This window comes from Ascaphus truei, chromosome 15 (assembly GCF_040206685.1).
Source record: "Ascaphus truei isolate aAscTru1 chromosome 15, aAscTru1.hap1, whole genome shotgun sequence".
NCBI lineage: Eukaryota > Metazoa > Chordata > Amphibia > Anura > Ascaphidae > Ascaphus > Ascaphus truei.
The window spans coordinates 33,206,670-33,227,354 of NC_134497.1; the positions used below are offsets into that span (position 1 = coordinate 33,206,670).

A 20,685-nucleotide genomic window follows, 5' to 3' on the forward strand; every position below is an offset into this window, starting at 1 on the left:
TACACTCCTAGACACAGCAAGTACTACTTTTACATTGTCCTCCATTACCCTGAACCGGCCTGCATGACTATCCTACTGTCTAGACGCGCCCTCGCGGTTGTGATCGGCGTTCTATATCAATCCCTACCTCAGCCCCGCGGTCGCGCCTCGTTTGTGGTGAGCTACGCGTTACAGTACATAAACCCCCCTACCCCAAAACCCCTATATTCTAAGCTCCCTTACCCTAGAAACTCCTACCTTAAACACTTATCCTAACCCCCCCTTCCAACTATAACCACTAAAACAACTTTAATAAACCCCATAAACAGTACTAACATTTACATTAGAAGCGGCTAGTTGCGGAGGGTCCGTCTGCAGCCTAACGCCTGCGGCATAATGGTCGCAGCAAAACTGTTCTGATACAAAGTTAAGTGAGACTACATACCGCTTCAGCATAATGGGAAATGCACATTTTATTAGAACCAACAGTATGGAAATATAAAACATAAAGAACAACATTTTTCTTTAAATAAAACAATAAGAATTATACAAATAACCTGCATTTAAAAAGTTATAACTTTTTTATCCTTTTAAAATGCTCGGTTTATGCACCGTACACTAAAGTCACTTTCATTGTGATTTAGCGTAACACAGATACACGCATGCACTTATATGTGAGCGTCTTAGTCGCTGGTTCGCCCTAAAAATGTCTGGCTTCAGAGATAGGTCTCTCCCCTGTGTGTTTCCTCTTGTGTTTCCTTAGACTGGATAAGGCACTAAATCCCTTCCCACATTCCCCACATACATGCGGTCTCTCACCTGTGTGTGTCCTCTTGTGTGTGTTCAGGCTGGATAAGTCACTAAACCCCTTCCCACATTCCCCACATACATGCGGTCTCTCCCCTGTGTGTGTCCTCTTGTGTGTGTTCAGGCTGGACCAGCTACTAAATCCCTTCCCACATTCCCCACATACATACGGTCTCTCCCCTGTATGTGTCCTCTTGTGTGTGTTCAGCTGGGATAACCGACTAAATCCCTTCCCACATTCCCCACATACATGCGGTCTCTCCCCTGTGTGTGTCCTCTTGTGTGTGTTCAGGCTGGACCAGCTACTAAATCCCTTCCCACATTCCCCACATACATGCGGTCTCTCACCTGTGTGTGTCCTCTTGTGTGTGTTCAGGCTGGATAAGTGACTAAATCCCTTCCCACATTCCCCACATACATGCGGTCTCTCCCCTGTGTGTGTCCTCTTGTGTGTGTTCAGGCTGGACCAGCTACTAAATCCCTTCCCACATTCCCCACATACATGCGGTCTCTCCCCTGTGTGTGTCCTCTTGTGTGTGTTCAGGCTAGACCAGCTTCTAAATCCCTTCCCACATTCCCCACATACATACGGTCTCTCCCCTGTATGTGTCCTCTTGTGTGTGTTCAGCTGGGATAACCGACTACATCCCTTCCCACATTCCCCACATACATACGGTCTCTCCCCTGTGTGTGTCCTCTTGTGTGTGTTCAGGCTGCATAAGTCACTAAATCCCTTCCCACATTCCACACATACATGCAGTCTCTCCCCTGTGTGTGTCCTCTTGTGTGTGTTCAGGCTGGATAAGTCACTCAATCCCTTCCCACATTCCCCACACACATATGGTCTCTCCCCTGTATGTGTCCTCTTGTGTTTGTTCAGGTGGGATAACTGACTAAATCCCTTCCCACATTCCCCACATACATACGGTCTCTCCCCTGTGTGTGTCCTCTTGTGTGTGTTCAGGCTGGATGAGCCACTAAATCCCTTCCCACATTCCCCACATACATACGATCTCTCCCCTGTATGTGTCCTCTTGTGTATGTTCAGGCTGAATAAGTCACTAAATCCCTTCCCACATTCCCCACACACATACGGTCTCTCCCCTGTATGTGTCCTCTTGTGTTTGTTCAGGTGGGATAACTGACTAAATCCCTTCCCACATTCCCCACACACATACGGTCTCTCCCCTGTATGTGTCCTCTTGTGTGTGTTCAGGCTGGATGAGTCACTAAATCCCTTCCCACATTCCTCACATACATGCGGTCTCTCCCCTGTGTGTGTCCTCTTGTGTGTGGTCAGGCTGGATGACACACTAAATCTCTTCCCACATTCCCCACACACATAAGGTCTCTCCCCTGTGTGTGTCCTCTTGTGTGTGTTCAGGGTGGATGACACACTAAATCCCTTCCCACATTCCCCACATACATACGGTCTCTCCCCTGTGTGTGTCCTCTTGTGTGTGTCCAGGCTGGATAACACACTGAATCCCTTCCCACATTCCCCACATACATTTAGTCTCTCCACGGTCTGTGTTCTCTTCTGTAGGTTCTGGTCTGATAACCAAGTCGGACTCTTCCCACCTTCTCCAAGATCTTTTCCTGTGTCTGCTGCTAATATATATTTTTTGGAATGAGAAGCAGTTACATTGTTTATTAATTGCCTTGACTGGTTAAAAGATGCATTTTCTGTCATATTTATTGGAATGTTGCAACATTGTTCTGTCGTCATCTTTTCCATATTCTCATTTGGGTGTTTGAACTTCAGATGTTTGTGGAGGAAATCCTGATTGCTAAAAGCAACCTTGCAGGGTTGACATGGGTGGTTTATTGGTGCTTGTCTTTGTACTAGACAAGACAAAAAAATACATAATTAGAAAATTAGGTGAAATTAGGCATGTTATCCAAAAAATGTGTGTGCGCCAAGCACGTGCATTTTAAGTGAAACTTCTTTGTCCTTTGTCACTGTTTTGTCACAGAAATTTTATTTGTGATGATGATGGTTTTTTTTAAATCCAAACACAATTTCAGTGAGAAAATGCAAAGAAGTTTGACATAGAACACGCTTGCTCGGCACCCCCCTACCCCCTGTTTTAGGCTATTTGCACGTCTATATTTACACTAACTATGAATTGTGCGTGACTGTGTGTGAGGCTGTGTGTATGACTGTTTGAGTGTGTGTGTCTCTGTTTTTGTGTGTGACATTGGGAGTGGGCCCACCCTTTGATGGTTTGGTGAGAGTTTGGTGTGGTACAGTCACCTGAGCATGGTAGTTGTGGCCTAGTTCTGTGTTCGGTGTGTGCCAGGCATTGGATGGGGTCCAGACGGCTGATTATGGAACTTGCGGCTGACTTCTGGGGTTCTGCACATGCGTGCGGGTCTGCACACGCGCGGTGCGAGCCACACCTGCGCATACTTGCATGCGCGGGTGTGGCACGCGTGCCAAATAGTAGCATGAAATCACTTCCGTCATGGAATTCTGTTACAACACCAGGGATTTTTCCTGTCAAAACTCTATAGGTGCCAGCAAAGAAGTTTCACTTCAAAAAGTCACTGTTACACAAACTGTCTTACAAAAGGTCATGCAGGAGAGGTAAGTTGTTATATCACATAAAAGTCCAGGATGTAAACTGTAGATGCACATTGTAAAAATGAAGGGTTTAGCACAACATGTGCAGCATTAGGGCCAGGAGAGCAGATGTAGTGGATCACACATTTAAAGTGGTTAATAATATTTAACAATTTAAAAGGAAATCTCGCTAGCTGCAAAACACCAATAAAAGTGGCAGAAATCTTTTCAAATCCTAAGTCACTGAGGTAATGAAAGGGGGTTATCAATTTATTTGAATTTGTTGATTTATTTATTGCTGGGTTACCATTTATCGCCAATAAGGATATCTGCCCCCACCGCCCCCATTGAGAGGGCCTAGTTATCCACGGGGTCAACAGGGTTAGGTAATGTTTTCTTTTAATAAAGTATTAACCCCTTTGGGGCCTGTGGTTTTCCTTGGTAACCACAGGCATGGGACGGGTTAATGTTATTTTGATCATAGGTTTCTGTAATAAGACATTACAGAAGCCTGTGATAGAAATATTAACCCAATGCCGTATGTAACACATTATTAACGGTCGCGCTAATTCTCATATCGTGAGATTGGCCCAAATATCGCACCCAGTACCACAATCTTGATGTATACCCCCTTAAAATTGTGTTAATAATTACCGTCAGTTTATTATTTCCCCGGGCAGGGCCACCAACAGGGGGGGAGTTGTCTTTCGGAGTTGGCATCCCGGGCCCGATGAGTCAGGGGGCCCAGCCGGCGAGGACCCGTGCGCGGCCGTCAGGGCCGCCAAGAGGGTGGTAAAAAGGATAATGATTACCGGTTGTGGCTGGGCCCCGGCTCTGCATCAGATGAAGGCCTTCCTGTCCCAGCCTCTGACGTCAGCGCACCGGGCCCCTCTGACGTCAGCACGCCCAAGCTTCTGGTGCATGCTGAAAGCTTAGCGTGGGACACAGTGAGGAGGCATGTATCTGATGGCCGGTCACAGCCGGGCCCCGACTCCTCTCCGTCGGTCCTCACAGCCACAGCAGGTCCCGACTATCACCAAGTATGTCTACTTTTTTAATATGTTTTGGGGGGGGGGGGAACGGGGACTGGGGGTCTTTTTATATGTATTGGGGGGGAGTGGAGGTCTTTTTATATGTATTTGGCGGAGTGGGTGCTGGTTTAGCTCATCTTGCCTATGTATGTAATGGACAGTATATTGGCCATTATATACATAGGAAAGACAGGGCTAACGCCAGCCTGGAGTAAGTGATAAAATATTTGCGGTATTTCTGCCGTTCCGATAAATATCGGAACTTGATGTATGGCAGTTTTTACTTGAAAATGTGATATTATGCCTGTTTTGTATCGGATCTGATGCTTTTAACAGGTCCGATAAAAAGTGCTTTATTTTTGGAGCTGCTACGCTGATTCATTGCACTGCAACAATAAAGCACTTTTTTATTGGCAGTGATATGGTATTTTTGGTTACCGCAGCTTGATGTATCTGGCCCTTTGACTCAAGTCAAGTTTAGTGATATTAAGTTCTAGTTGACCCGTAATGGTGTATGCAGATCTATCACTATTTGCAATTTAACATCAGTAATAAGACAATAGAGATGTAAAAACCACGTAACACACATATTCCTGATTACCTTGTGCTGGCGCGTTACTTTTCCACTGCGTACCCCACTTGATACCAAGCTCTTTCCCATATTCATCTCCATACCAGACCAGGAGCTCTGTGTGTGGGGGGAGGTCTGTGCAGGTTCTGTAGTAGATTTTCCTGTGGTACTGCAACGCTACAAGGTTCTGTTCTTCCTCGTTTTTCGCACAATTTACAAACCTAAAATTGGGACAGTTGGTGAGGTCTCAAAGTAATGTCTATTTTATAAAGGAAGAGCTGAAAAAACATACAAGTTGATAATAATGTGACTTGTCTTTTCTTTCTTCTATACAGTTTTTGAGGTGAATAGAAGTTAATGGAGAGCAATGTATTTACCAAACTTTTCTGTTTTGGCCCCCTTTGTCAGCTCTCCCCCTGCTCGCGGACCCTTTCTGTTACCGGCTCGAAGCTTTGCGGTGTCATATAGCATCATGACATCACGTCGGCATGGCAACGCGTTACCATTTGACGCCGCGTTGTCATTGCGAAGCGTCGCCGAAGAGGCAATTCATGGCCACGCTACGCCCCTGCGCTTCTTATTGCTCCAGACAACAGATCGTGGATTAGACCCATGCACGTGCCGCCTGGCAGTCAGACGCGCATGCGCTAGGGCCGTAGCCAAAGGCCCATAATATAGTGTGAGCACGCCTGTGTGAACGCGCGTGCACGTGACGCACCCTTTTTGTGCATGCTGTGAGCGACAGTCCTGGAAGGTACGGTGTGTTTGTGTTTGTGTGTCACTGGGTAACTGTGTGTGTATGTATATGTACTTGCGTATGTAAATGTGTTTTTACCCCACTATGAATTAGAATCACACACACAAACACACACTACAGCAGCGCGAAAACTTTCTTTTTCCAGTCTTCCCCCCTGTCGGCCGTCTTAACGCTCACTGCCGTGCACGCGCGGCCCTATTATAGAAAGGCTGACTAACCACAGCCAACTAAAACTGCTTTGGCAACATACGGGCAGCAATGGTGCTGAACAAGGCTGTGAGGAGAAGACAGGAGTAAGGGGAGAGGTGCAAAGAGCTGCTGTGATCACATGCTCCATGTCACTGTTGATCTCCTCTTCTCCCTCTACCACTTGCTCTCTTTACCCCATTCCCTCCCATCTCCTAAAACCTCTTGGTCCTACAATAACCCCTACGCTCACACACATTTTTAACTCCTCCCTCTACACTGGTACCTTTCCATCCTCCTTCAAGCATGCAACAGTTATACTATTACTCAAAACCAGCAAGCTTGACCAATACCTATCCTAACTATCGACCTGTCTCCCTCCTGCCTTTTGCCTCTAAACTTCTTGAACGTCTTGTATTCTGTCGCTTACTCCATTTTCTCAACACCGATTCTCTCCTAGACCCTCTACAATCTGGCTTCCGCACTGCTCACTCCACTGAAACAGCCCTCACTAAAATAACTAATGACCTCCATGCTGCCAAAGACAGGAGCTCATTACACTCTGCTCATATTACTTGACCTCTCTGCAGCATTTGACACCGTGGACCACCCTCTTCTCCTTCACATTCTCCATACTCTTGGTATTCGGAACAAAGCTCTATCCTTGATCTCCTCTTACCTCTCCCATCGTACTTTCAGTGTCTCTTCTGCTAACACCTCCTCCTCTATTGATCTCTCTGTGAGGGTAACCCAGGGCTCTGTCCTGGGACCTCTTCTCTTTTCTCTGTACACACTCTCTCTAGGTGACCTAATAACATCTCTTGGGTTTAAATATCACCTCTATGCTGACGACACACAAATTTACTTTTCAACCCCCGACCTTACACCTGCTGTACAAACCAAAGTTTCTGAATGTTTCTCTGCGATATCATCCTGGATGGCCCTCTGCCACCTTAAACTTAACATGGCAAAAACAGAGCTCCTCATACTTCCTCCCAAACCTGGCCCTACTACCGCCTTCCACATTAGTGTTGAAAGTACCATCATTCACCCAGTAGCCCAAGCACGCTGCTTAGGGGTCACACTCGACTCCTCTCTCACATTCTCCTCTCACATTCAAAACGTTTCTAAAATCTGTCGCTTTTTCCTCCGCAATATCACAAAGATACGCCCGTTCCTCTGTTGCTTGACTGCTAAAACTCTGACTCAGGCCCTCATTCTCTCCCATCTTGATTACTGTAACCTCCTGCTGTCCGGCCTTCCTGCCTCTCACCTGTCTCCCCTACAATCTATCCTAAACGCTGCTGCCAGAATCGCTCTACTCTTTCCTAAATCTGTCTCCGCGTCTCCCCTCCTGAAATCCCTCTCCTGGCTTCCGATCAAATCCCGCATCTCACACTCAATTCTCCTCCTCACTTTTAAAGCTTTACACTCCTCTGCCCCTCCTTACATCTCAGCCCTAATTTCTCGCTATGCACCATCCCGACTCTTGCGTTCTTCTTTCCACCCCCTTTGTATCTAAAGCCCTCTCCCGCCTTAAACCTTTCTCACTGACTGCCCCGCACCTCTGGAATGCCCTCCTCAATACCCGAATAGCACCCTCTCTATCCACATTTATGACCCACCTGCTTAAAGAGGCATATGAATACCACTGTGGATAATACTGGACACATGATACATAAAGCTTAACCAGAATTCCCTCCAACTGTCTCTGTATGTTCTCCCTACCTACCAATTAGATTGTAAGCTCCTCGGAGCAGGGACTCCTCTTCCTTAATGTTACTTCTATGTCTGAAGAACTTATTCTCATGACCTGTTATTTATGTGATTACCGTGTGTATTACGTAGAAAGGCAGGAAAAAAATCCCAGAAGCAGCGCTTCAGCATGTTGGATACATATGTAGGCAATTGGTATCAATGTATAGCCAAAGTAAGGAGAAATAGAATAAAGCTATGTCAGGTATTGGACCCAGTGCAATTGATGGCAGGGATAATCAATAACATATAATGTCTTTAGGTGAAGAAATATTCAAAGTCTTGATGGCACTTCACCAGACTGTGTAAATGTTACCAGCAGCACTGTTACAGGTCAGCAACTCCCCTTTGAACCATGATGGGGAGAAACAATACTCACTGAAATAGCAATTCCTCCATGTGTGCGTGCATCATGCAGAGTTTGTAACAGTAGCACGAAATCCAAAGATTGCAGCGGAGCACAGCTGAAGAAGGGGACCAGCACCATCAATGAAGGGTTAAAAGCGTAGATTTATTAGTACATGGTATGGGAGGGGGGAGACAGAACACACTCTGACGCGTTTCAGGCTGGGACGCCCTTTATCAAAGAGTACAATCGCGTCTCACAGACCCGCAGTTATGAAGGGGATTCCCCGCCTACAATTCCCAGTGATGCCGCACGATTTTGGCGCGAAACTCGGCATACGATTCTATTGGTTGAATCAGGCTCCCAATCAGAGCGCTGATTCAGAAGGTGCGTCTGGTGCGGCTGAGGTTTCCCGTTCAACTGCGGGAGTGGAAGAAAAAAACATAAAGAGACAGACAATATTAAAAGTACAATGAACACACATATAACACATATTGTTTGATACGCAAATAATTCATCATATGGATGTGGATAGTACAGGATACAGGACACTGCATCTGTGTAAATAATCTAAGCAGAATCGCAGTGAGTCACAATAAGCATAAGCTTAATAAAATACATGAAATTAACCCTTGAGTCATGTGTGGCAAATACAAAGTTTCAGAATAACAGAAAAGTAAAACAACATAAAATAATAAATTATACGATTTGTACAATATGTTATTCTGTCTCTGTACCAGTCTCCAAAATCTGTATAAGTGACAAAAATAATAAATATGTCTTGGGGGGAAAAGGGAAGAGGGGGGTTGGGAGGGGGTGGGGAGGAGGAGAGGTGAGGAGGGGGGGGGGGGGAAAGAGGGGAAGGAGGGGGAGAAGCGGGGGGAGGAAGGAAAAGGGGGAGAAGGGAGAGGGATAGGGGGGTGGGGGGCATAGAGCGGCAAAATTAATGAGATATGGGATTAAGATATCAATATGAAACATACATGATGTGAGATAAATATACATATCATATGCTTCGCCTCCAGTTTGTAAAGGCACATATTCAATGATGTAACGTAGAGAGTAATAGGTTTAATTTAATTTAATTTAAAAAATGTTTAAGTTCCCAGTCTTGGTTCATGCCCCTGGGAGCCATTGTCCCAAGGGCATAAATCCAGAACATCTCCCTGCGATTGAGTAAAGCTTCTCTGTCACCTCCCCTAGAATGGGCATGGATGTGTTCTATAGCTCTGTAGGAAAAAGATACCAATGTTCCTAAGGGGCAGTTGTTAAAGTGGCGTGCAACCGGAAATCTATCGTCACGTTTTTTGATACTTCTAATGTGTTCATTTATTCGAACTTTAAGTGGTCTAATGGTACGCCCTATGTAACCACTCCCACAGGGACATCTAAGTAGGTACACCACAAAGTTAGTATTGCACGTTAAGAATGTTTCAATACGATATATTTGATTTGTGTGAACATTCCTTATGGATTTTAGAGGTGTAGCATACCTACAGGAACTGCAATTCCCACATTTATGAAATCCCTTTAATGTTTTATTGACATTCCTCTTAGTGGAACAAAATAGGCTGGGGGACACATGATTCCCAATAGTTTTGGCTTTTTTGAAGACCATTCTTGGGTTAGATTTTACATAGGACTCAAGATCTTTGTCCAACTTTAAGATGGCCAAATGTTTTTGTAGGATAAACCTAATCTGTTCTGCCTGTTTTGAATACGTTGTTATGAAGAGTGGTAACTGGTTTGATGCATCTTTCTGGACAAAGGTCCCTCCTTTATTCCTCTTCTTGTTTTTTCTATTTTTACCTAAGAGTTCTTCTCTACTAGTTTTTAATGCATTCTCAAATGCAAGCTCCAGATCCTTCTTTCCATAACCTCGATTCAGAAACCTTTGTTTAAGTTCTTTGGCATGGGTGAGGAAGGATTGTTCCGTTGAACAAATCCTCCTAAGTCTTAGGTATTGTCCTTTGGGAATACCCCGGATAAGGGGTCTGAGATAAGCACTGTTAGACCTGAGCAGGGAGTTCCGTGAGTTGGCTTTTCTATAGACATTGGCCTGTATATTTAAGTCAATGTCTATATATAAATGTATATCAAGGTAGTCAATCTTTGTATCATGAAAAACATGTGAAAATTTCAAATTATAAGTATTTACTTCTAGATATTCAAAAAAAAAGAGTGTAGAGTGTCCGTATCACCATTCCAAATAAATATTAAATCGTCTATAAAACGACGGTAAAGAACAATATTGTGTCTGAAAGGATTGTTATCACCGAAAATGTGTGTATTCTCCAGAATCCCATAAAAAGGTTTGCGTAAGAGGGTGCAAATGACGTGCCCATTGCTGTGCCCTGTGACTGTAAATAATATTGTTTGTCAAACATAAAATAGTTATGCTGTAACAAAAACATTACTGAATCTAATAAAAAAGTGCTCTGTGCTAGATTTAAATTGGAGTGATTGAGAAAGTGACTGATAGCCTTAGTGCCCAAAGTGTGATCAATTATAGTATACAGTGAGGTCACATCTAATGTGACCCACATAAACGTGTTTAACCATTTAATGTTTTGAATATCTAGAAGCAAATCTGAAGAGTCCCTCAAATATGAGGGAAGCTCTTTCACTAATGTCTGTAAAAAATAATCAACGTAGCTAGATAGACCATTTCCCAAAGATCCAATGCTAGAGATAATAGGTCTGCCCGGAGGGCTAACGATGGATTTATGGATCTTTGGGAGATGGTGAAAAATAGGTACGGTGGGGAAAGGGTTATACAGATAAGCCGTTTCCTGTTTGGTCAAAACTCCTATTTCCCTGCCCAGGTCTAAAAGATCACGGATTTCCACTAAGAAAGATTGTGTGGGGTCTTTGTCTAATTTACAGTACGCTATAGTATCACTAAGCTGTCTTAAAGCTTCAGAGTAGTAAGCATCTGAGTGCATGATTACCACCGCACCTCCTTTGTCCGCACCATTAATGACCATGTTGGATCTCTTTTTCACAATCTTTCTTAGTGGAAATCCGTGAACTCCCTGCTCAGGTCTAACAGTGCTCATCTCAGACCCCTTATCCGGGGTATTCCCAAAGGACAATACCTAAGACTTAGGAGGATTTGTTCAACGGAACAATCCTTCCTCACCCATGCCAAAGAACTTAAACAAAGGTTTCTGAATCGAGGTTATGGAGAGAAGGATCTGGAGCTTGCATTTGAGAATGCATTAAAAACTAGTAGAGAAGAACTCTTAGCTAAAAATAGAAAAAACAAGAAGAGGAATAAAGATGCATCAATCCAGTTACCACTCTTCATAACAACGTATTCAAAACAGGCAGAACAGATTAGGTTTATCCTACAAAAACATTTGGCCATCTTAAAGTTGGTCAAAGATCTTGAGTCCTATGTAAAATCTAACCCAAGAATGGTCTTCAAAAAAGCCAAAACTATTGGGAATCATGTGTCCCCCAGCCTATTTTGTTCCACTAAGAGGAATGTCAATAAAACATTAAAGGGATTTCATAAATGTGGGAATTGCAGTTCCTGTAGGTATGCTACACCACTAAAATCCATAAGGAATGTTCACACAAATCAAATATATCGTATTGAAACATTCTTAACGTGCAATACTAACTTTGTGGTGTACCTACTTAGATGTCCCTGTGGGAGTGGTTACATAGGGCGTACCATTAGACCACTTAAAGTTCGAATAAATGAACACATCAGAAGTATCAAAAAACGTGACGATAGATTTCCGGTTGCACGCCACTTTAACAACTGCCCCTTAGGAACATTGGCATCTTTTTCCTACAGTGCTATAGAACACATCCATGCCCATGCTAGGGGAGGTGACAGAGAAGCTTTACTCAATCGCAGGGAGATGTTCTGGATTTATGCCCTTGGGACAATGGCTCCCAGGGGCATGAACCAAGACTGGGAACTTAAACATTTTTTAAATTAAATTAAACCTATTACTCTCTACGTTACATCATTGAATATGTGCCTTTACAAACTGGAGGCGAAGCATATGATATGTATATTTATCTCACATCATGTATGTTTCATATTGTTATATTAATCCCATATCTCATTAATTTTGCCGCACCACACCCCCCTACCCTCTCTCCCCCCCCTCTCCCTTCTCCCCCTCTTCCCTCCCCCCCTCTCCCCCCCCCTCCCCACCCCCCTCTTCCCTTTTCCCCCCAAGACATATTTATTATTTTTGTCACTTATACAGATTTTGGAGACTGGTACAGAGACAGAATAACATATTGTACAAATCGTATAATTTATTATTTTATGTTGTTTTACTTTTCTGTTATTCTGAAACTTTGTATTTGCCACACATGACTCAAGGGTTAATTTCATGTATTTTATTAAGCTTATGCTTATTGTGATTCACTGCGATTCTGCTTAGATTATTTACACAGATGCAGTGTCCTGTATCCTGTACTATCCACATCCATATGATTGTAAGGAATCCGCTCCTCGGTTTACGGTTTGCCTTACCTTGCAGAGCTGTGCAGTCCTGGAACACTTCCCCTGATATTTACTGCAGCCTGGATTCACTCACCAAAGCAATACTCCCTGGTTCCTGTGACCGGCTGCTAGTCTCATGCAGCGGTCAGTTCCTGTTTCCTGTGCTGAAGCTGAGTACTCTCCTTGTTACTTCAGCTCCTTGTTTCCTGTGACCGGCAGCTATATTCACGCAGCGGTCTGTTCCTGTCGCCTGTGCTGAAGCAGAGGTTTCCCCTGTGTTCTTCAGCTTCCTGGTTCCTGGGGCCTGCTGCTCTTTCCCTATTGCAGAGGCCGTGTCCTGGTTCCTGCGCTGAAACGGAGGATTTCCCAGCCCGCTCAGGACTCTTGCGCTGAAGCACTGGTTTACCAGTGCAGCTAGGCGGTGTGCTACTCTGGTCTGTCTACCACCTCCTGAGACCAGTACCGTGGGCCATGGTTGCCGCACGCGCAGAGGCCACTCCCACGCTCCAAAGCTGAAGCGGGACTCTCCTGACTACCTGTTGCCGAACTCCTGCTTGAACAACGTTTACCCTGATGTCTCCAGTCCTGACCCTGGCGTGTCCACCGACGATGCTGTCTTCTCCTATCCTGATCCTGCTACGTACGACTACGAACTGCGCAATCCGGATCAGCCTGCGCGGTCTAAGGTCGGTGCTTTTACAACCCCACCTCAGCCACGCGGTCCGACCCAGGTTTGTGGCGAGCACAGCCGTGACAGTATGCTCGGCCCCACAAACTCGGACCGCCCTGTGGTGAGGGTTGGTATGTTTCTGTCTGAAATCCTGTCCCGGCCTGTAGACCAGTCCCAGTTTGAAAACCAGTATCTGTGCGAAATGCTACCCCTGATTGAAGAACAGATTATGTATGAAGGTTTAACCTCGTTGCAAAGACAATGCCGTAACGATCTGATTATTAAGGCTTACTGCCTCAAGGACTTAAAACAATCTCTGGCCGCTTGTGTTTGCTCCCCTGGTTCCCCTTTAACCTGGGATAATGCGAATCCTATCAAACTTGCCAACGCCCAAGATGCACTCTTTGCCTTGGCCTTATCATTGGACATTCCCGTAGTACAATAGGACCCTCTCATCATGTTGGTTCATGCTCAAGACACACTCCGTGTACTTTCCCTGACTTTGGACATTTGCATAAAGGAACAGGACCCTCTCCTCGCCAGCTACGCTACCGCTTGGCAGTCCACCTGTGCTGCCAGTCCTGTCGCTAAACCTGGGGACGTATCTCCCTCTCCAGGAAATGACCAAACTGACCCACTATCACTGTCCCCTAACGTAGAAGCTGCCACGGTCCCTAGCCCTGATTGTACACCCGGGTACTCTGACACCAATGATACGTCTACGTTAACCCCTGCTGATCAGTCCTGTGAGGTTCCCCTGGAATATACGTATATTTCTCTAGCCAACACTAAGGCTCTAGTATCCGAGAACAAGTCCCTTTTTCCCTCTATTCCTAACTCTGAATCTCCCTTTTCAGCCCTTGAGGTTTTTCCTGCTTTTCTGCATGCCTTCCCTGTCAGAGAACGAATCTCTCCTACCTCCACGTACTCAGTTTGAATTTCTAAGTTTTGTTCCCAGGGTCATTCCTGTATTAACCTCTGTGGGGCAGCTCTCTGAGTCCCCTTTGGTAACCCCCTGTTCTCCGCCAGCCATGGTCACGTCCCTAGCTCAAGAGGAAAAATCCCTTGTCTCACCTATTACAGAGGAAAAACTCTCTATGTTCTACTCTCAGGTACTGTCTACATTAACTCCTGTAAATTCTTGCTGCCTCCAAGCTAATGCCTTCGTTCTAGCCTCAGAGAATGTGTCCCCAAGTCCTACAGCAGAGGTTGCATTAAATGACTTCCCCAAGGTTTCTGAATCCTTAGTTAGTTTTTGCTATAAAACCCCTGCTTCAGCTCAAGTCTCAGCTGCTGTGCCCCCTGAAACTTCGGCTAAAGTTCTGATTCCAGTTAAATGTATTCAGTTACCAAGTTTTTCCCTAAGCTTGGTCGCAGAGTTCCCATTCCCGGGTACTTCGCTGAACCAGTCTGTCACCCAGAGAGCGATGATCCCTGCTTCAGCACATAGTTCCCACATCGTGGAATCTGCAGTCATTTCTGGTTTCCCAGACACTCCTTAACAAATACCCACTTCAGAGACCAGTACAGTTATGATTACCCCCCGTGTACTGTCTGTGTTCTCCCCTTCTTAAAGCTTAGGGTTAAAACCGTATAGTGGTCAGTATGCCCCTCCTGGGGTTCATGTGGTGTTCCCAGGAGGGTTTGCTGACACACTGTTTTCACTCAAAAGCGACGCTTTTTCATATGTGCTAGCTAGAAGCCTGCACAGTTTCCCCTCTCTCTGAAAATTGCCTTGCCGGCCCTGATACTCGGAGAGGTAAAAACCTCCCTTCAGATTCAGAATCTCTTTCTATAGAGGTCGTCCTTGCTGTTAGTTCCCCTGATTTCTCTGCCCATGCAAACCCTCCAGGGATCAGCATATCTGTTGTTACCCCCTTAGTACAGATTGAGACCACCCTGCCTATATTACAAGTCCTGGTGTTTAAATCTGAGCTATTTAGTTTTACTGCCCTTGCTAAACCTCAGTCTCTCAGCACTGCAGCTAAACGTGCTCTAGCAACCGTTGGGTTACTCGGGGTAAAAATTAAAATTCCTGTCTTAAAGGGTACTTTCTCACACATGTCCAGCAAACCTAGAACCTCAGTGATTGATTCTAAGTCACTTATCACTATATCTGATTTTCTCACTAGTCAAATCCTGACACCCTCACCACTGGCTAGGAGTCCCGTTATCAGAATTTTTGCACTAGTAAACACGCCTAAATCTGTTTTTGTCATGACAAGCACCCCTGTTGTTAGGGCCCTTGCAGTTTTGGATAAGACTCCTTTTACTTCAAAGGTTTCTGCTATTGAGAGTTTCCACGGTTCCAACTTACCGCTTATTGTCTCTTTAACTCCCATCATTACTCTCCCATTACCAGTCACTGATTCCCAGGCACCAGCTCCTGACGCTAATTCTCCTATCGGTACCCCTGCTTTGCGAGATGTTTCTGTTATGGATTCCGAGCCTCCAGCTCCGGAGTCAATTCCTTTACTCGCTGCTGTTTTTGTAGCCTCTCAGGTCCCTGTCACTGAAGTACAGACTTCAGCTTCTGAGGTTAGCTCCCCTCCCTCCGCTACACTTGCTCTGCCTGATTCTCAAGTTTCTGATATTAAAGCCCCAAAGCCTATTCCTACTCCCCAGACAATACTATCTCCCACTGAGGGTTCCCCAGTATTTGGGAGCTCCACTGCTGAGTGCTTCTCTGCCTCTGTGAAACGATGGTTTTCCCCCTCGGAACCTTCTGTTGCCCCTGTTATTTCCTTTGAGTTGGAAATACTCTGTACATATCCCAAGATTTCGGTCTCTATGTCTGGTTTACTGCTTGCCTTGTCACCTTCTATACCAATACTGGGAAATGCTCCCACCCACCCTATACCCTCGCTGACCACTACCTGGGAGACCTCTGGAGGAGAAGTCCCTCTCAAATTCCTACATGCAGAGGTCAGCCAAGACTTTGTCTGTCCCGAAGGTCGCCCGGGTATATTCGATCAACTATCAAGGCCGCTTATCCTAAATTCTGGTCCCATTACTAAAGACTGGGCTCCCAGTTGGGGTTCTTCTGCCGTTTCTGCTCCGGAACCCTCTGGTTCTTCACAGCCTTGGATTCCCAAGCCATTTCGCGGGGCGAGCCATGTACCAATGATATCTCTACCACCACTCTCATATCCTAGAACAGTACTCACCAAGGAACTGCTCGTTTACGGATCCCCTTTCCGCCTAAAAAACTTTAGGAACAACTCGATGTCCCCGAGACCCATGGATGGCCCTATCTGGCTGCAGTTCTCTCCGGGGGGTAGGGGTACACAAAGGAGTGACCACGAGTCTCTGGACCATGACTCTAACACCAATCCTAGACGGTTCAGGAAAAACTCCTGGTCCCCCAACTCTATGAGTGGTTTTGTTCGCCCGGAGGTCGGTACTGTAAGGAATCCGCTCCTCGGTTTACCGTTTGCCTTACCTTGCAGAGCTGTGCAGTCCTGGAACACTTCCCCTGATATTTACTGCAGCCTGGATTCACTCACCAAAGCAATACTGCCACACGCCCCTTCTGCCATTGGTTCTCTGACATTTAAGTACTGCTTTCCCACAATGCTCCCTGCCGAGCATAGTCCTTCCTGGATGTCTCTGTGTTCTGCCATAAGCCTTGCCTTGTCTGTCTCCTTGGTTCCTGAGACCGGCTGCTAGTGTCTCGCAGCGGTCTGTTCCTGTGCTGAAGCAGAGTACTCTCCTTGTTACTTCAGCTCCTTGTTTCCTGTGACCGGCTGCTATATTCACGCAGCGGTCTGTTTCTGTCACCTGTGCTGAAGCAGAGGTTTCCCCTGTGTTCTTCAGCTTCCTGGTTCCTGGGGCCTGCTGCTCTTTCCCTATTGCAGAGGCCGTGTCCTGGTTCCTGCGCTGAAACGGAGGATTTCCCAGCCCGCTCAGGACTCTTGCGCTGAAGCACTGGTTTACCAGTGCAGCTAGGCGGTGTGCTACTCTGGTCTGTCTACCACCTCCTGAGACCAGTACCATGGGCCATGGTCGCCGCACGCGCAGAGGCCACTCCCGCGCTCCTAAGCTGAAGCGGGGCTCTCCTGACTACCTGTTGCCGAACTCCTGCTTGAACAACGTTTACCCTGATGTCTCCAGTCCTGACACTGGCATGTCCACCGACGATGCTGTCTTCTCCTATCCTGATCCTGCTACGTACGACTACGTACTGCGCAATCCGGATCAGCCTGTTCGGTCTAAGGTCGGTGCTTTTACAACCCCACCTCAGCCACGCGGTCCGACCCAGGTTTGTGGCGAGCACAGCCATGACAATGATGAACTATTTGCGTATCAAACAATATGTGTTATATGTGTGTTCATTGTACTTTTAATATTGTCTGTCTCTTTATGTTTTTTTCTTCCACTCCTGCAGTTGAACGGGAAACCTCAGCCGCACCAGACGCACCTTCTGAATCAGCGCTCTGATTGGGAGCCTGATTCAACTAATAGAATCGTATGCCGAGTTTCGCGCCAAAATCGCGCGGCATCACTGGGAATTGTAGGCGGGGAATCCCCTTCATAACTGCGGGTCTGTGAGACGCGATTGTACTCTTTGATAAAGGGCGTCCCAGCCTGAAACGCGTCAGAGTGTGTTCTATCTCCCCCCTCCCATACCATGTACTAATAAATCTACGCTTTTAACCCTTCATTGATGGTGCTGGTCTCCTTCTTCAGCTGTGCTCCGCTGCAATCTTTGGATTTCGTGCTACCATGTGTATTACTACTGTGAAGCGCTATGTACATTAATGGCGCTATATAAATAAAGACATACAACACATGCTCATTGCCATTAACTTGAGTGGCTGTTAAAGTGCAATTGAGGCTATTGCACTTTAGTGAATCTAGTGTTTGGTAAATAGAGGAGGCAAAGTGGATAAGGAATAATAACCCCCTGCAGATCAGTACCTGGGAGGCAAATAAAGGGTGTGGGAGGAAGGGGGATACAGAACACAAACAGCAATAGAAACACAGTAAGAGAAATACAAAATGATTTATTACACAATACAAAAATAAGTAAGTTATTTTAACCCCTTGAGTGACGGAGGGGTCACGTGATCGCTCCCTCACTGATGACAGAACAGACGGGGAGACCCCCTCCCTTCTATCCCACGTAGTGATAGACCCGTCCTGCCCTGCACAGAAGCACAGAATGACATCTCCCCTCGGAAAACCAGCAGGATTACTATGACGTAGCTATTACATCATGGGGCCAGACGCGGTGATATAGCAGCTACATCAAAAGGGCACCCAAAGGATTAAATGGTGATTTCATCCTTTTCAAAGAAGTCTTGTACTTCAAGTGATTTCATGTTTTCCGCAGCTAGGTTGGATTTAAAGCAGCAGTTCAAGCTGCCTTTAAAAAAGAAATAAAATATATATTCCCCTTCGATATGCGTATCAATGCAATCCAAACACTGACAAGTAATTAGCTAAGTTGCCGATTGATCCGTTCTCCTGTGATCAATCGGCAAATATTCGGCTCGAGGGTTCGCTAAATCCCTGTGTAATGCAGTCAGTGGAGCATATATTTATATTCATATGCGTTCCCCTGGCGTGTGCTTGCTCCCGAGCCCTGGTCCTGTCTCATGGGCTTCTCCAGCAGCAGCATCTCCCTGTCAAAGTAAGTATTGTGACTTGAACTAAACTGGTTCCTGGGATACGGTCAGCCTCTACTATTAATCCAGATATATGCGGGTGGATCAACCAGAGACACAGGTTTAAACCTCTGTCACTCTGGCCCACGACTGCTATGGATTCTACTATTCTGTTTATCCCACTTAAGTCTACTCTATTATTAATAAGTTACTAGATAACACTTATAATCTAGTCTCTGTGCCTCTACTATCTATAATAGGAGTTATGTCTTTTAATCCAGCGGTGCGCAAACTGGGGGGCGGGAGAATTTCAAGGGGGCGCAGCGGTTAGAGGCCCCGTGCTCTTCCCCACGGCATTTAAATTAAATGGCGGGGGAAGCGTGAGGCCTCTGTAACTCCCTTACCTGGTGTCGGTCGAGTCATCGGTAACGCAGCGTCATTTGACGGTGAGTACTTGTAGAGAGGGAATGCAAACGCTGCGGCTACCCGGTAGGGGGACGCAGTTCAAGAAGTTTGCACACCCGTTTTAATATATATATATCCCTAATGGTATGTAGTTTGCCTTATCTTATGCCCAGATAAGTGTGTAATAATGCTGCCTTTGACTGTAAGTTCATAACATTGAACCATCTTTTAACTTGTTCCTTTTCAGCTTTAACCCCTTCGTTTTGGCAGAAAAATCATCTAAGAAATAAAATATCAGCATGGCAGCTCCCAGCTCTTCAGACTAATTTATAGTCATTAAATATCCTTTATGGCACCAATATAGTGCATACATGTTGCTTCAATTTACTGTCACTTATGTGTAACTTATACAATTTGACTTCTTCACAGTTCAGTAAGTGTGCTGAGCAGTCCCTGTGTGACTATTTTGTTATTGGTTTTCCAGGTTGCTTGGTGACATGATGTCATAAGCGTCATATGACGCTGCAATAACGTCAGACATCAACCAGGAAGTTCTGAGGCTGCAGTGGCTGCCCGGCTGTAAACACAGGTGATGGGTATGAGGTGATTGTGTAACCCCTAGGGGTGTACTGTATATATACTTGTTAGTGTCACTATTGCAGTAAGGTGTATGGTCTGAGTAGAGGACGTGTCTGTCCTGAAACGCCACGTGTTTGCATATACCTGCTCTGATGCTTTGAATACAAAGTAAGTTACTTACAGAAAAGGCTCCTGTGTGCTTCCTGCACCACTTTATTTCTTCATCTTCTCTTTCCCGGAAGTGGAGACACTGACTACATCCAGGTCACAGCTCTATGTCCTACTGCGCATGCTCACACTAAGGGGATCATGGGAGTTGTAGTTTTTAGACTTCAAAACGGATCACGTGTCACATACTGTGTAGATTAGAAACAAGACAGTAACATTTCCCAGGCACTGTGCTAGGGAAAGATAGTTTCTTCTGCATGTACTGTTGATGTGTATACTCCTCTTCCTTGTCCTTAATAAATTTCAGTTAAGCTGCTTCATTTACCTATTGTATATGAGCTTGCATATGTAATATCACTTCAATATAGGCAGGGTGACCAGATTTTGAAAATGAAAAACCAGGACACATATTTATAATCTGTTTATGTAGCTCTCTTTACCTCTGACATAGAAGTGTCTACTGATGCTGTCTTTACCTGCTGGCTCACAAGGATCTGAGCCTCCGCCACTGGGAGCCTGGGGCAACACTATATTAACTGGCAGCGCCTCCACTTGCCCAGGATCCCCAAAGTGTGAGATTCCCCTGAACAAGTACAATTACAATAGCTCATAGATTATAATGATAACCTTTACTGTATATGTTACACAAATAAACATAGATAACCTTTTGACACCCGTGGCCCCGGCCACACTTCACTGTACAGGCGTTGTCCACCACCGTGTATTTCCCACACCGTGTCCAATGTAACGGACCAGTCCCTTGGTCACTTATTAACCCCTGA

The 20,685-nt window shown here is 45.5% G+C and overlaps 1 protein-coding gene across 2 annotated transcripts; it reads right to left on the minus strand.

Moving 5' to 3' along the window:
• Nucleotides 1–431: 431 nt before the first annotated feature.
• Nucleotides 432–20,024, minus strand: LOC142466787 (uncharacterized). 2 transcript variants are annotated; one of them, XM_075572205.1, is made up of 3 exons: nucleotides 19,917–20,024; nucleotides 4,985–5,175; nucleotides 432–2,631 (listed from the first exon to the last, which is right to left on the minus strand). In XM_075572205.1, exon 3 carries the CDS (start codon nucleotides 2,522–2,524, stop codon nucleotides 680–682), a length of 1,845 nt encoding a protein of 614 aa, XP_075428320.1. In that variant the 5' UTR covers nucleotides 2,525–2,631; nucleotides 4,985–5,175; nucleotides 19,917–20,024; the 3' UTR covers nucleotides 432–679. The 2 variants fall into 2 exon arrangements, with proteins under 2 accessions (XP_075428320.1, XP_075428319.1); XM_075572204.1 differs by lacking the exon at nucleotides 19,917–20,024 and adding an exon at nucleotides 8,032–8,120.
• Nucleotides 20,025–20,685: the final 661 nt, after the last annotated feature.